The 15721-nt window shown below is 42.0% G+C and overlaps 2 protein-coding genes across 6 annotated transcripts in view; one reads left to right on the forward strand and one right to left on the reverse strand.

Moving 5' to 3' along the window:
- Positions 1 to 4808, forward strand: part of LOC129814169 (ATP-dependent 6-phosphofructokinase, platelet type-like) — a 41216-nt gene extending 36408 nt beyond the window's left edge. For all 4 annotated transcript variants that reach the window (XM_055867053.1, XM_055867051.1, XM_055867049.1 and 1 more), the window contains one exon: positions 31 to 4808. In XM_055867053.1, the coding sequence (XP_055723028.1) occupies positions 31 to 172 (142 nt within the window). In that variant the 3' untranslated portion in view covers positions 173 to 4808. The remainder of the gene's footprint in view (positions 1 to 30) is intronic.
- LOC129814168 (presequence protease, mitochondrial-like) lies at positions 3056 to 14972 on the reverse strand. Of its 2 annotated transcripts, XM_055867048.1 has the most exons (27): positions 14722 to 14972; positions 14374 to 14479; positions 14008 to 14114; positions 13619 to 13770; positions 13416 to 13530; positions 13223 to 13319; positions 12904 to 13064; positions 12539 to 12665; positions 12143 to 12231; positions 11816 to 11944; positions 11553 to 11666; positions 11366 to 11462; positions 10016 to 10150; positions 9601 to 9739; positions 9401 to 9517; positions 8990 to 9119; positions 7436 to 7556; positions 7254 to 7330; positions 6889 to 7054; positions 6612 to 6712; positions 6384 to 6504; positions 5757 to 5813; positions 5384 to 5496; positions 5066 to 5188; positions 4039 to 4184; positions 3502 to 3604; positions 3056 to 3298 (listed from the first exon to the last, which is right to left on the reverse strand). In XM_055867048.1, exons 1-27 carry the CDS (start codon positions 14766 to 14768, stop codon positions 3205 to 3207), a joined length of 3084 nt encoding a protein of 1027 aa, XP_055723023.1. In that variant the 5' UTR covers positions 14769 to 14972; the 3' UTR covers positions 3056 to 3204. The 2 variants fall into 2 exon arrangements, with proteins under 2 accessions (XP_055723023.1, XP_055723022.1); XM_055867047.1 differs by lacking the exon at positions 14722 to 14972 and having other exon boundaries at positions 14374 to 14556.
- Between the last annotated feature and the right edge of the window lie 749 nt (positions 14973 to 15721).

The raw sequence follows: 15721 nt of genomic DNA on the forward strand, positions 1-15721 counted from the left end.
ATGTGTGTGTGTGTGTGTGTGTGTGTATAGCCACAGGATCCCTAAGGAACAGTGGTGGTTGAAGCTTCACCCCCTGATGAAGATCCTGGCTAAGTACAAGACCAGCTATGATGTGTCTGACTCTGGCCAGCTGGAGCCAGTGACCCGGGTCAGGCCCAAGAAGGCAGACTGAACAGACCATCTAGCCTTGCTGACCAGCACAGTCTGACCAGCAGATATTTAGTTCAGACTAGATAGGCTAGTCTGTAGAGAGGCCTGGGCTGCTCTGAGCTGATCTATTCAGTGTGACTTAGCCTTTGTCATGGTAACTCTTACCAGCACTTTTCAGTCCATCCCATTCTCATGTCTCCTCACAAACTCCACCCTTCATCCGAAGTATGCACTTGCACACTTTCTCTTATGGATTTTACAATGGTGAAAACTGCTTCCAGCCAACGCTTATGCTTTTAAAATCATGACTGGGAGTGTGCAAGTGCACACTTCTGGAAAATGATGGAGAATCAGGATGTAGCTTGAGTCTACTCCCATAGGTTCTTCTTCCCTCCATTTTCTTCTAAAGGGAGAGCTGACTGTCTCCCATCACCTACTGTAGGTCTATTCCACTGTGTGTTGTTACTCTATACTTGCACTTTGTATCAAACCTGGGCTGTGTGGCACTTAAAGGGATAGTTCACCCAAATAAAAAAAAAGAACACAGGTTTTCTTACCCTGTAAGCAGTTTGTGGCACTTAAGAGTAGGGGCTGTATTCAATCCGTGTTGCAGAAATTCAGCGTTACAGCGTGATTGAAGTGCAATGTTCCCACGTTAGCTGCACATGTCGGCTCAGTAGGAAATTACCTTTACATCGCTTCAGCGATACAGATTGAATAGAGCCCTGGGTCATGTTTGTTCTGCTGCTGTATTATGTTGCATTTGTGAAAACCATTATTGTGCAATATTACCTTGTTCTAATATGTTGACTCACTGTGTGTTTTCTCCAATTAAAGAATACTTGTGAAACCTCAATCACATCAACACTATTCAACATGAGATCAGAGGAAGGGCATGTAAACCTCACAGAATAGCAATGCATGTAGAATTTTGTCTGGTATAGAGATGGAAGTTCAAAGCTTTGTGAAACCGACTGACCGCTGTATTTGTATTTATTATGGATCCCCATTAGCTGCTGCCAAGGCCGCAGCTACTCTTCATGTGGTCCGGCAAAATTAGGACAGTTATACAATTTACATTCATTACAGAATTCACAACACACTAAGTGTGTGCCCTCAGGCCAATACGCCACTACCACATATCTATAACACAAAATCCATGCGTACGTGTCTGTGCCTATGTTAGTGTTGCTTCACAGTCCCCGCTGTACCATAAGGTGCAGCTTTGCCAAGAGTGTGCAGAGCTGTCATCAAGGCAAAGGGTGGCTACTTTGAAGAATCTCAAATATAAAATATATTTTGATTTGTTTAACATTTTTTTGGTTACTACATGATTCTATGTGTTATTAACTAGTTTTAATGTCTTCACTATTATTCTACAAGGCAGAAAATAGTAAATATAAAGAAAAAACATTGAATGAGTAGGTGTGTCCAAACTTGACTGGTACTGTATATCATAAATGACACATTGTTGTTGTATTACAACATGATAATTTAATGGTCATATTTTATACAAACACTGAACAGAAATATCAATGCAACATGCAACAATATTTTGGGGGGGACTGAGTTACAGTTCATAAGGAAATCAATCAATTGAAATAAATAAATTAGGCCCTAATCTATGGATTTCACATGATTGGGAACACAGATACCTTAAAAAAAAAAGTAGGGGCGTGGATCAGAAAACCATTTGCCTCATGTAGCGCAACACGTCTCCTTCACATAGAGTTGATCAGGCTGTTGATTGTGGCCTGAGGAATGTTGTCCCCCTCTTGAATGGCTGTGTGAAGTTGCTGGATATTGGCGGGAACTGTAACACACACGCTGTCATACACGTCGATCCAGAGCATACCAAACATGCTCAATGGGTGAGTATGCAGGCCATGGAAGAACTTGGACAATTTCAGCTTCCAGGAATTTTGTACAGATCCTTGCGACATGGGGCCATGCATTATCATACTGAAAATAGCCCTTGAAGGTAAGCATTTGCCCACTGAAGTCGCCAAACTGCAGTCAGGTCAAGACCCTGGTGACGATGACAAGCATGCAGATGAGCTTCCCAGAGATGGTTTCTTGCAGGAATACTTTGGTTTTGCAAACCCTCAGTTTCATCAGCTGTCTGGGTGGCTGGTCTCAGACCATCCCGCAGGTGAAAAAGCCGAGTGTGGATGTCCTGGGCTGGCGTGGTTACACGTGGTCGGCTGTTGTGAGGCCGGTTGGACATACTGCCAAATTCTCTAAAATGACGTTGTAGGCAGCTTATGGAAGAGAAATGTACATTCAATTCTCTGGCAACAGCTCTGGTGGACATTCCTGCAGTCAGAATGCCAATTGCATGCTCCCTCAAAACTTGAGACATCTGTGGAATTGTGTTGTGTGAAAAAACTGCACATTTTAAAGTGGCCTTTTATTGTCCCCAGCACAAGGTGCACCTATGCAAGTATCCTGCTGTTTAATCAGCTTCTTGATATGCCACAGCTGTCAGGTGGATGGATTATCTTGGCAAAGGAGAAATGCTCTCTAACCGGGAAGTAAGCACATTTTTTGAGATAATTTTTTATTTTTATGTGCATGGAAAATGTCTGGGATCTTTTATTTCTGCTCATGAAACATGGGACCAACACTTTAAATGTTGTGTTTATATTTTTGTTCAGTATTCACTATATGTACCCTATGGAAATACAGTATTTCAATAGACAGAAGCCATCTTTGAACATACTTGCATACATTTAGAAGCCAGAGTTGAGTCTGTCTAGAAAGTACACTAATAAATGAAATGTATGTTGTCATAATTGTATATTATGAATATGGTATCGAGGTGAAGCATAATTGTATCTATCAGAGCATCTGTTCTCTGTTGTGCGCATTCCATTTTTGCCCAAAAACCAAATAGACTTTCTGGTTAATTCAATACAATTCAAGTTATATTATTACTGGACACAGTCCAGTTATTCAGGACAATCAAGTAACATTGATGTTCACCATCTTATGACACAGTGCCTCTGAAGTCGCTTAATTGGAAAATACAAAAGTGGATAATTCCATGTCTGGTTATTTTACCACCCATGAGGGGTCTTTCTTGATGGTGTCATTCTCGGGGCCCAGAATAGCAACTCCACATGTCCTTTGTCCAATGCCAAGGTACCTGGGTAAAACATAAATCCAAAATATTAAAATGGCCATTCTCTGCATATAACATTTCATTCAGTCCAATAATATGGCTTACCTAGGGAAAACTTCGAAAAAGACTAATTCTTGGTAAACTGTAGTTGGAGCACTCAAAAAACAGGTTCATATCTGTATTACAAATTCAACACTTGAAATGATATTCAACCAAAACTACATTACCTGCCAGCCACATCGACAATGTTCTTGTCTGTGACAGCAAAGAGTCTCTCTCTGTGGGCCTGTTTCAGCTCATCTGTGATTCCACTCAGGAATCGTCCCATACCTGCAACACGGTGGTGTGATGTGTCAAGACATGGATTGACAGTCGGTCTATTTCATCTCTTTGTTTTGGTCCATTTATAACATGTCATTTAGAAGTCTCCAATGAAATGTATGTCTTTGTAAACACTGTAAATGTGTTCAGTGCTGTCCTCATGTACAGTAAAAGTTAACAGGACATAAACGAACAGCATGTTAAATGTCAGGTTGAGGTTTAGAGCTTGGACAACTCCAGGAGAGATAAGGAAGGGCCCATCTTTTGTCAGCTGTAGTATTTGTCATCCAGTGGGGTTTCTGTTCAGTATGGAAGGCTCTGAGTGAGTCCCAAATGTGACCTTATTCCCTACATAGTGCACTACTTTAAACCAGGGCCCATACGGCTACTCATAGGTCTCTGGTCAAAAGTAGTGCACCAAATAGGGAATATGGGTGCTCTACCTTTATCGGAGGGGGCGACGGGGGAGTCCACGGCTGAGAACATGGACAGCTTGGCCTCATTGATGTCCTGCTGGGTAAACTGTCCTGATATGGCCCAGTCCACACCCTTACGGAACGCTGACAGAGTCTGCACCGTGTTGGGGTCTCTGAAATAAACACAGGGACATACAAATTAAATATGAGAAGTTATCTAATGCATTCAAATTTTACATTCATTTTAATTAAATAACTCCCCTTAATGTACTCTGAACATTTTGATAGGTTCTGACTTCTAAACGTGAAATATGAAATGCAGAGCGTTTTCGTTCTGTCAGAACATGTTATTGTTAGACATCGGGTATCCTATGGAAAGGAGAAGGGCCACAGTCTGGTTTCAGTTGTTGGGTTGTAATTTGAAATACTTGCTACATCAGAAGTTAATGGTTATCTGTAGGAGGAATGTATATGGTGGGTCTATAAAGGTTGGATATGAGTCAGGGGCTTGGAATGTTACTGAGGAAGGGAAAGGCAATCACATGCTTGTGGTCACTGATAAGGGTGGAGAGCTGGGGATTAGTGAGGAATGGGGGCTGACGTCAGGTCAGGTCACATGAAGGAACAGTTTATTACCCGCATCACTTAACTTCCTGCCTAGCAATGAAGATGTAATGTTTAGAGAAAAGGAGAAGACTCCACCTAAAGTGGGGTACATATACATGCACATGTGGGAAAATGTATTTGTCTGTTCAGCTCTCTGACCCATTGGGTGAATAAACTTGGTTTTAGCTTTTCCTAGTTGTCCGTTAGTTTTTACTCTGTTTATTTAGTACCTAACAATTTCATGACTCTAAGATAAAAAAAAATGCATTCAAAATAGTTCCGATGTTTCGTGATTGCATGTATTATTTTCCATTTCCTGAAAAGTTCCAGTTTTGGAGATTTTCTTTCGACAGTGACTCTGTAATTTTTTATCTGGTTAACAACTGTTAAAACCTGTTTGAGTACAATATAATCCTGTCTTATTACAGTACATTAATACACTACACACCTGTATGAATAGAAGGTGAATAGTCCTCCTCCCATCCTGGCCCCTCCACCGTAGGCCCCACCCTTTTCTCTGATCTCTCCATGCAGGTACTTAGACGTCATCATCCGGGCCAGGATATTCAGGCTGAGGGAGAGAGGGGGCAGAGCATGGGAAAGTTTTCCAGAAACTCTGGTTGAAGGATTCTGGATTTTGTGCATTTTCTAAAGTAACCAGAGTTTTGGAACCCTAGTAAATGTAAACATGGATCTGAGAGGGTTTGGAAAGATATGGAACATGAACTACTAGGGCGATAGCTTGACACAGTATTAAGACAGTCACCTGGCACAGTCCTCATGGGTGAAGGGCACGGTGCGGATACACTCGCTGACAAAGTTGATTGGGAAGGGCATTGGGAAAAATGTCTTCATCTGGCAGGGCTTGAAGTTGGGCTCCTGTGTGGGGATGATCAAACACACTCACATTAGCTCAATGGTAGAATATGGAGGTCAGAGACCAATGAAAGTAAGATCAAACTAATGTTCAGGGGCTGTATGGATCAAGCGTCTGAGAGTAGGAGTGCTGATCTAGGATCAGGTCCCCTGTGCACGATGTAATCTTATTCATTGTGATCTAAAAGGCAAATTCCTATTGAGATGCTCTATACAGTACATACGGCCCCAGGGCCTAGTTTAAAAGTGGAGTCGATACGCACAGCGACAAGTTTTCTACTTGGGCCAGATCCAGGGGGTGCCAGTGGGTCAAGAGGTCTCTGTGAGGATCAATAGAAAAGTGAATGAAAAATCCTGTCAACTCACAGTGAAATACAGGCTTCGTCCCAAATGCGACCCTATTCTCTACACAGCGCACTTCTTTTGACCAGATTCCTATGGGCTCTGGTCAAAATGTCACATGAAATGATGCTGGAGAGACGGAGCAGGTACAGGGAGTAAAACATTTAATAAATAACAGACATGGAACGAGACAGGAACAGCATCAGCAAACAGGTAACACAAACAAAAGACAATCAATGCAGAAGCGGGGAACAGAGCTGGGGAACTGACAAATATAGGGGAGGTAATAACAGGTGATGAGTGAGTCCAGGTGAGTCCAATGTCGATGATGCGCGTGACGAGGCAGGTGGCAGGTGTGCGTAATGGAAGTGAATGCAGGGCAGCCTGGCGCCCTCAAGCGCCGGGGGGGGGGGAAGAGCGGGACATGACACAAAAATAGCGCACTATGTAGGGAATTGGGTGCTACTTGGGACAAACCCACAGTACTCATTTCAATTGGTTATAGTGCAGTCTCAGTACAGTACCAAGATAGTGTGACAAATTCATACCTCAGTGATATTGGACTGGACTGGTTTGCGATCCTTCTTATTGGAAGCAACGTTACACATTAAGTTATCCAACTGTCCAGCGGCATTAGACATCTTCTGCGGTGTTGCGTTAACCGCACATCTGTCCGAAGAAGTTGTAAAACACTTTACGTAAAGTCAACATTAGAGAAATCATAGTAAAATCTTAACCTTTGATAAGTAACTGTCACGTGTAAAGACTTTACCCACCTCATGTTCAGTGGGTTGAGAATGTGTCTCTTGATTCTAGGAAGTGTCCGTAGAACTTGGGTGAGGTCTGGCATCTCTGCGACCCTCTTCATAAACTTGACCTGATATTCAAAATACACAAGATATGTGAGATTTCTTTCATTTGAGGGTACAGAAGTGCATTATATTCTCATTCAGAGGGTACAATACCAGTGTCCTTCGTCATTAGAGCTTTTTCTTCACTTGTAGACCCTCAGGTTACATGATCTGACTTCACCACAGTCCTCCCCCCTCTCACCTGCTCCATCCCTCCGAAGGTCTCCTGTAGTTCTCCTGCTGGGGTAAGGTTGCGAGCTGCCCGTGTCATGGCATACATGTGACCAGAATTAGAGATCCCATTGGCCAGTTCCTGAGCCGACATCATGACCAGCACACGCAGACGCTCCTCATCATCAAAGTGCGGGCTGTGGGTCAAGGTTCAAGGGTCAGAGCAGAGAGGAACAAGGGCTCAAATAATATCAATCAAATTACTTATTAAAAAACAATGGACATGTGGATTATTAGTGATAGATGGATTATTTACAGTTTGATAATTATCTGATAAGAACATATAACCATGTATTACTGTTCCATGGCATTATTCTAATGGACATGTGAGCCTACCTGTTGAATATGTCACTCCACAGGTGAAACATATCAGGAAGATTCCTCTCCAGGCATGAAGATGAAAGGAGAACTCCCTGTGAATCAGAGGTGATTGAGAATTCTCTTTCTTGTAGCATTGCGTACTTGTGTAGGGTATAAACTAGGCTTTATGGTGACTGACTGACTGGCTGGGGACTGACCTGTTCATACATATCCATGTTAGAGTAGTCAGGGTTGACTGATGTGGAGATGGACATGCCTCCTGTCTTCAGCTCCATCTGCTGGTCCTGCTGCCTGTAGTCCAGCCCTCCACAGCCCATCCTGAAATAACACACCTTCTCAATTATCATATGTCTCATTTTACAGCCACACATGGTTGATGATATTACTAGGTTAACTAGCTTGTCCTGCATTGCATATAATCAATGCGGTGCCTGTTAATTTATCATCGAATCACAGCCTACTTCAACTATGCCAAACGGGGATGATTTAACAAAAGAGCATTTGCGGGAAAAAAAGCACATTCGTTGCACAAATGTACCTAACCATAAACATCAATGCCTTTCTTAAAATCAATACACAGAAGTATATTTTTTTAAACCTGCATATTTCATTAAAATAAATGCATGTTAGCAGGCAATATTAACTAGGGAAATTGTGTCACTTCTCTTGCGTTCAGTACAAGCAGAGTCATGGTATATGCAACAGTTTGGGCCGCCTGGCTCGTTGCAAACTGTGTTTCTTCCTAACAAAGACCGGAATTAATTTGCCAGAATTGTACATAATTATGACATAAATTTGAAGGTTGTACAATGTAACAGCAATATTTAGACTTAGGGTTGCCACCCGTTCGATAATATACGGAATGGTTCCGTATTTCACTGAAAGAATAAACGTTTTGTTTTCGAAATGATAGTTTCCGGACTCGACCATATTAATGACCAAAGGCTCATATGTCTGTGTGTTATTATGTTATAATTAAGTCTATGATTTGATATTTGATAGAGCAGTCTGACTGAGCGATGGTAGGCAGCAGCAGGCTCATAAGCATTCATTCAAACAGCACTTTCGTGCATTTGCCAGCAGCTCTTAGCAATGCTTGAAGCACAGCGCTGTTTATGATTTCAAGCCTATCAACTCCTGAGATAAGGCTGGCAATACTAAAGTGCTTATAAGAACATCCAATAGTCAATGGTATATGAAATACAAATGGTAGAGAGAGAAATAGTCGACGCGTCATAATTCCTATAACAACTACAACCTAAAACTTCTTAACTGGGAATATTGAACCACCAGCTTTCATATGTTCTCATGTTCTGAGCAAGGAACTTAAAATGTTGATTAATGTGCACTGTCCCTGTAAAAATAAAATCAACGTTAGCTTTTTTACATGGCACATATTGCACTTTTACTTTCTTCTCCAACACTGTGTTTTTGCATTATTTAAACCAAATTGAGCATGTTTCATTATTTATTTGAGACTAAATAGATTTTATTTATGTATTATATTAAGTTAAAATGAAAGGGTTAATTGTTAATTCAGTATTGTTGTAATTGTCATTATTGCAAATATATATAAAAATCGTCCGATTAATCAGTATCGGATTTTTTTGGTACACCAATAATCGGTATTGGCGTTGAAAAATCATAATCGGTCGACCTCTACCTTCAACACATGTATATGAAACCACACAAGCTAAGCCGTCTGGACAATACACAAATGATCTTTCATATCATATTGGTTATGGACTCACTTGGTGATGACACTGCAGAAGAGGGGAACGTATAGTTTGAGGTCCTCAGGGAGGCTGTTGAGACTACACATAGCTCTGAAGTAGACCATGCCATTGGTGGGCTGCTCACAGTACTGTACTGGCACTCCTCCTAGTGGGGTGAAGAGAGTAGAACAGGACAAATGTCAAAGGTAGGCTAAACCATGAGACAAATGGCCTGATTGTCCTAACGTTGAACTTCAAGGACTGATTCTCCAGGGAGCTACAGAGTTTATACATCAACACGTATCCATAGTACCGTGCATGTTGTTTTAAATGAGGGGTTTAGTCTATCAAAACAGACAGACTGGGTGGACTAGAGTGTAATCTCAGAACCCAGAGTAACTAGAGTGTAGCGTCAGCATGTATCCATTAATACAGTAAGTACTGTACCTGCAGTGCCCATCTCCACACGTGTGACTGCTATCGTTGGCTCAATATCAGATACGTTCAGGGCAGGGAGACATGAAGCATCCTGGGTCTTGCTCTGAATGGATAGCAGCTCAAGACCTGAATTGAAAACACAGAATATTTTGTTTTTCATAATGAAGTCAATGAGTCTCTCTATTCTCCTTTATAGACGTAGAACTGACCTTTCTCATAGATGTCTTTCTTGTCACTCTCAGACAGAGCCTGTATCTTCTTCTGGAGTTTCTCCTCCTCTGCTTTGACCTGTTTCTCCAGGTACGCCTCATCAGGACTCATAGACAGAGTCAGTCTGTGAGTATTATCCTGCACGGGCACAAACATGACACTCATGACATGACATGACCACAACACTAAATAATGTAAATTACATTATTACACTGATGATGTCATGTTCTGCTTTCAACAACACCATGGTCTATGACCCCTGCACGATGACTTCTCAACTTTCTTGATTAGACTGCTGTAGTTCCTGTATGGATTTGTTTTGTTGAATTTCCTGTTACATACGTAATTCAGATTTAGATGCTGTTTATACTGAAACTTAAAACTCAACTTATTTTCTCCTGTCTGGTTACTCACCTTGAAGTAGTGCACGACTTTCTCCTGGAGGAAGTGAGGGTTGTCCTTCAAGGCCTGTCTGAACTGGGTCACACTGTCGCAGATCTTCAGCAGCTGAACCGGGTCTCCATCATGGTTCCAACAGGAAGCTATGTACTGTTAGCAGAGAGACAACATACAGGGTGAAACATGGTTACACTGTACACAAGAGCTGCCCAGGTGTGTGTGTGTGTGTGTGTGTGTGTGTGTGTGTGTGTGTGTGTGTGTGTGTGTGTGTGTGTGTCCATCGTGGTCCCAGCAGGAAGTTATGTATGGCAGAGACAAGTAAGCATGAGTTGACCCACACAAAACACCAAAATAGTTAGAGAGGTGCTGACTAACGGAATACTAAGCTTACCAGAGGTCATACTGTATACAGGAGTGTTCCCAGGACAATCACTATGGTTATGTGTACTTTCTTGAGTCTGTTTTTATATACAGTGAGCTCCAAAAGCATTGGGACAGTGATACATTTTTGGTTGTTTTGTCTCTGTATTCCAGCACTTTGGATTTGAAATGATACAATTTGTGCGTCTAACTTTCCAACTCATCATTATTCACGATTCATTCAGGATTATCCATAACATTGGTAGCATCCACATTAATGTTGAAGTGTTTAGAAACATATTCTATTCATATTTACAATTAAAGTGACTCCAAAATGACATTGGGCACCAAATAATCTGAAACACAACCAAAAGAAACAGCAAATGCATCCAAACAAATGTGTAGTCCCACGCTTGATGTAGTCATTGCGTGCTATGAATATGGGACCAAATACTTAACATTTACTGCATCTCAGTGCTCGAGGCATCATTACATGCCCTGGTTCGATTCCAGGCTGTATCACAACCGGCCCGTGATTGGGAGTCACACAATTGGCCCAGCGTCGTCCGGTTTAGGCCGTCATCGTAAATAAAAATGTGTTCTTAACTGACTTGCCTAGTTACATAAAAGGTTAAATAAAAGTACATTTGACCTAATACTTTTGGTCCGCAAAAAAATGGGGGACTATGTACAAAAAGTCCTGTAATTTCGAAACAGTTAACTCGATAATGATGAAAATACCCTTAAATTAGAGTTGACAGTCTGCACTGTAACCTCATAGTCATTGTATTATTTCAAATCCAAAGTGCTGGAGAACAGAACCAAAACAACAAATAAGGTGTCACTGTCCAAATACTTTAGGAGCTCACTGTACAATGTAATTCCCTGCACATTTAATCTCTGTTTAGGGTCAACATGTGTGTGTTTAGGGACTTGTCAAGGACTTGTTCATGGTTAAAGCACAGGGGAGGCACTAGTCATGCTGTGGCCCTGTACTGTACTCACCGAGGCCAGAGACAGGCCGAAGCTGGTAGACTGATGTTTCATCTGGATCTCAATCTTATGAAGCAGGGCCTCTATCCTCTCCTCCTCAAATCCATTACTGGACCATTAGGAGGGAAGTACAGTTAGATGAAACGGCATTATTGTGATGACAAAAGTTACAAGAAACATTAGCAGCAAGTGCACTTACGCAATGATCTCATCAAAGGTTTGGATGATGATTTGCTTGACTTTCTCGATATCTTCTTCGGCCATTCCTTGTAAGCCAATACTGAACGATGCCTCTTTGGTGCTCCCATCATATCTGAAAAATATACACCGGTAAATTAAGTATATACTGTTCCACTTAAAAGGCAAACACTTTAAACAGCATTTCTTACATTTCTCCCCAGCATACTATGACAATGTTGTTCTCATGTAACAAGTTCTAAAACGCCTCCCACTTGAACCTACCCTACGACAGAAGAGAAGTCTGTTCCTATCTTGGGTTCTATAAGGGCCTTGTAGAAGGGAGCGTTGGGTCCAGAAATCATCAGAGAAGACATCAGACTCAGGGTGAAGCCCTCAAATGTATCTGTGATACTGCAGAGAGAAGAACACATGAATGACACCACTACATTATCACTTACTGATTTCAAGCTAAATGACCAAAATGCATATGGAAATCACAGTATGCACCAATTGAGGTTACAGTCGCTTTAAAACTGACCAATGTATACTATCCCAGACACAATTTTAGAGAAACAACTGTTAGTGTTGCAGTAGATCAGCATTACATACTCTCCAAGCAGGTAGCTCATACACAGTGTGTTCTGTTTGGCTGCATCAGGAGCCATAGCATCGGGAGTGCAGGTCACATGGTCCTCTCTCTGTGGACAAATCAATTAGAATTACAAGAATTATAAAAGCTTTATTGTCCACACAATGTGGAAATTTATATTTGGCTTCACACATTAAAAAAAGACATCAAAACATTATCAAACAGCACCTTATCATCAAGATCATTCAAATAAGCAATTACAGTGAAATGTATTCAAACTTCCAAACCATAGACCTTGCCAAAGTTGCTCAAGTTGAGAGAATAGATTTGGAAAATCTAGGAGCTGATAATGAATTAACTAATATCTGACAGCTGGTACTGACTGAGCTACAATGATACTAAATGGGAAGACTCACGGGCCTGTCCCAGTGGACTTGGTTAGGGACAGCAGTGTCAGGCTCAGTGCGTTCAAACTTGGACAGAGCCTCCTCATGGATCTGTTTCAGGTGCTGCTCTAAGGGCATGTCCCCGTAGGTAAAGAACCTGAGGAGCAGAAAAGGGAAACCCTGTTACTACCAAGGCCCAACAGAGTTGTGTGACAAGACACAGTGCGACTGTACCGAGTATTTAATATTGGGGTGTGTGACAGTGTGTTGTGCCGTGCATTGCTAAGTGGTAATGTGTGACAGTGTACTGTACAGGTCATGGTGTATCACAATGTACTTTACAGTGTGTTGCTAGTATGGAGCAGTAGCTAGTGTGGCAACATGTTAGACTGTACCTTGCGTTGCTGGGGTGGTAGTGTGTGGCGTGGAAGTGCTTGAGTTGCTCCCAGGAAAGGTCAGGGATGGCCAGAGGTTCCCCTCCAGACACCACACCATATGTGTGGTCAGGATACAGCTTGTTCTGGAGGTGCTGGGCATACACTTGCTCATTGTCTGACTGAAATCACAAACAGAGAGGAATTGTAAGACTCCAATATGACATCCATTTGTCCATCTCCTGAGCAAATGATTCTGTAATTAACATAGCCTAATTCTCACAAATTAATCACAAATACAATTAAATATCTATTAATAGTTTGGAAAGAAATAACTCACAAAAGCACCCTTCATTTCATTGAAGACAACTCCTTTGAAGATCAAAGGGGAGGTAGGATCTGTAGGGTTTTCATTCTCCAGTCTCCATCCCTCCTGCCTTTAATGAAACCCATTGAGGACAAGGGTGTGAATGACATACTTCTGATGTCAATGGTTCTGATTAAAGAGGCATCTATTTAAACATCACACTTACCGAAAATCTAGTTCCCCCAGACAAGGGAAAAACACTGCATCCAGATACACAGATAGGAGATTCTGGAAATCTTTCCCGTTTTGTGTGGAGAATGGATACATGGTGAAATCACTGGCTGTGAATGAAAAACAATGATTTTAGACACCATTCTCCCTCACACACACACACACACACACACACACACATACACACACACACACAACCTGTGAATGCATTCATGAAGGTGGAGAGTGATCTGTTGAGCATCTTGAAGAAGGGGTCTCTGCAGGGGTACTTCTCTGAGCCACACAACACTGTGTGTTCCAGGATGTGTGGAACCCCTGTGTTGTCCATCGGGGTCGTCCTGAGCTGAACACTGCAAAGGTGTTAGGACAAGAGAAGGAAACACTGTCATTACAAAAAGCATTGTCTTAAAATAAGTATTTTGTTATTAAACTAAACATTTATTTTGATCTAATCTTTTCCACCAGCCCGCTCTCTCTCTCTGTCACAGTAGCAATTGAGCCTGGGGACAAGGTTACATTTGACCTAATCCAAATTACATTTGACCTAATCCAAATAAAGCACAATCCCACAAATGTGGGATTATTACCTAAAGAGATTGTTTTTGTCATCTCTAGCTGCGTGTAGATACTGGGCACCTGTGTTGTCATGGGTCAGTTTGACAGCTGTAAGGAACAGGTCAGGAACATCAGCCACCTGCAGAAATACAGGAAGATAATATCACATTTTATCTTTACCTTACGCTAACCCTTGACTAAAACTGTATGTGAAGATGATCAGAATCAGGGTGATCTTTTTGTTGTGGATTGGTGTTTTCCAATCCTAGGGTCCCAAAGGGATGCACATTTTTGTTTTTGCGTTTGATTAGTGGAATCAGGTGTTTTAGAGCTAGGGCAAAACAGGACCATGACTGAGAAACACTGTTGTGAATAATGTGATGACTTGGTCATTTCACCTCCTTGACTGTGAAGCCATGGATCTTCTGTCCTGCCTGGTACTGCAATGCCCTCTCTGTTGCTGGGGTGCTCCTGAACCTCCATGATGGATTATGCCCCTGGAAACTGGATTTGCCAAGAGAGAGACCATTGCTGGCTTGCATCAGCTGTTGCATCACGTTATACATTTGTTTAGATGTCTTTCTAGACAGCAGAACACAGAGCAAGAATACAGCTGTACAGGTTTACCTACATGTAAGGAAAGCATCGATATACTTGACACCACTGAAGGAAAGGTGTTTGAATATAACGTTACAGTATTTAACTGGCTAGCTGAAAGGCTAGCTAGCTAACGTTACATTACTCACCTTAGAAATCGAAGTTTCTGGAGAACTGTTTTACTCTGCCTAAACATTATTTCCTTAATTTAGCGACAATAAATATAATGGGTATTTATCCGTACACATGCATATCAGAATACTACGCTCAGGAACAGCTCTACTATTAAAAAATTATAATCACGTTTTGGTTAGTTACACATCCATGTCCTCTAATGCAGACGATACTGTTGTAGCTAGTTGACACACTGAAATTGAAGTGGACAATGTCAACGTTGCGTCAGCTGCGCAATGACAGATAAACTAATACATGTATTGACCCAAGTCACTCATTGATGTTGGTATGCGTGGGTTCATGTTGTTTATAGATCTACATAAATTGCGGCTTACTATTTAGAGTTGATGGACTAAACTTTCAGTGTTGTACAACTTATCTTTCTATTGGCTAAATAGGTAAGAACATTCGATATGATTGGGTAAACGTGGTACGACGACTGTTACAACGCCATGACGTCCGGAAGTTTTCGGGCAACACCAAATATTTTTTTACAACTAACCCTGGCAACACGTGGTTCGGGACGTACAGTGCGGCGAGTAGTGCGGGCGAAGTGGAGAAAATGTTTGAGAAGCATTAGCTGTACTTGAATGCAAACAATATGGGTGTCAGTTCTGATGATATTGTAATGAAACAGGCAGGGAGCAGGTCTCGAACCCTCAACCTCCTAGCCCGAGGTCCGGCGCGCTATCGACTGTGCCGCAAAAGCATGCTCAAGCGGCAGAGTCGATTTCCGCGCTTATAAACCCAGGGTCGTTACACTACTCCCTCCTTTCAAAGAGCGCGTCCTCGCGCTAGCTTGCGACTTTACGTCTTACAGGAACGCGCTCACCGGCCAAGCACACGCACTGTCGTGGATGCGAGGTCCGATCACTTCTGACACCAATGTAATGAAACAGGCAGGGAGCAGGTCTCGAACCCTCGACCTCCTAGCCCGAGGTCCGGCGCGCTATCGACTGTGCCGCAAAAGCATGC

This window comes from Salvelinus fontinalis, chromosome 17, assembly GCF_029448725.1.
Source record: "Salvelinus fontinalis isolate EN_2023a chromosome 17, ASM2944872v1, whole genome shotgun sequence".
Lineage (NCBI taxonomy): Eukaryota > Metazoa > Chordata > Actinopteri > Salmoniformes > Salmonidae > Salvelinus > Salvelinus fontinalis.

Coding starts and splice junctions, on each gene's coding strand:
- LOC129814168 (XM_055867047.1), bottom strand. CDS start 14,541: ATGTATAACGTGATGCAACAGCTGATGCAAGCCAGCAATGGTCTCTCT. Junction 11,463..11,552: donor ACCTTTGATGAGATCATTGC/GTAAGTGCACTT, acceptor CTAATGGTCCAG/TAATGGATTTGAGGAGGAGA. Junction 3,605..4,038: donor CGTCGCCCCCTCCGATAAAG/GTAGAGCACCCA, acceptor ACCGTGTTGCAG/GTATGGGACGATTCCTGAGT.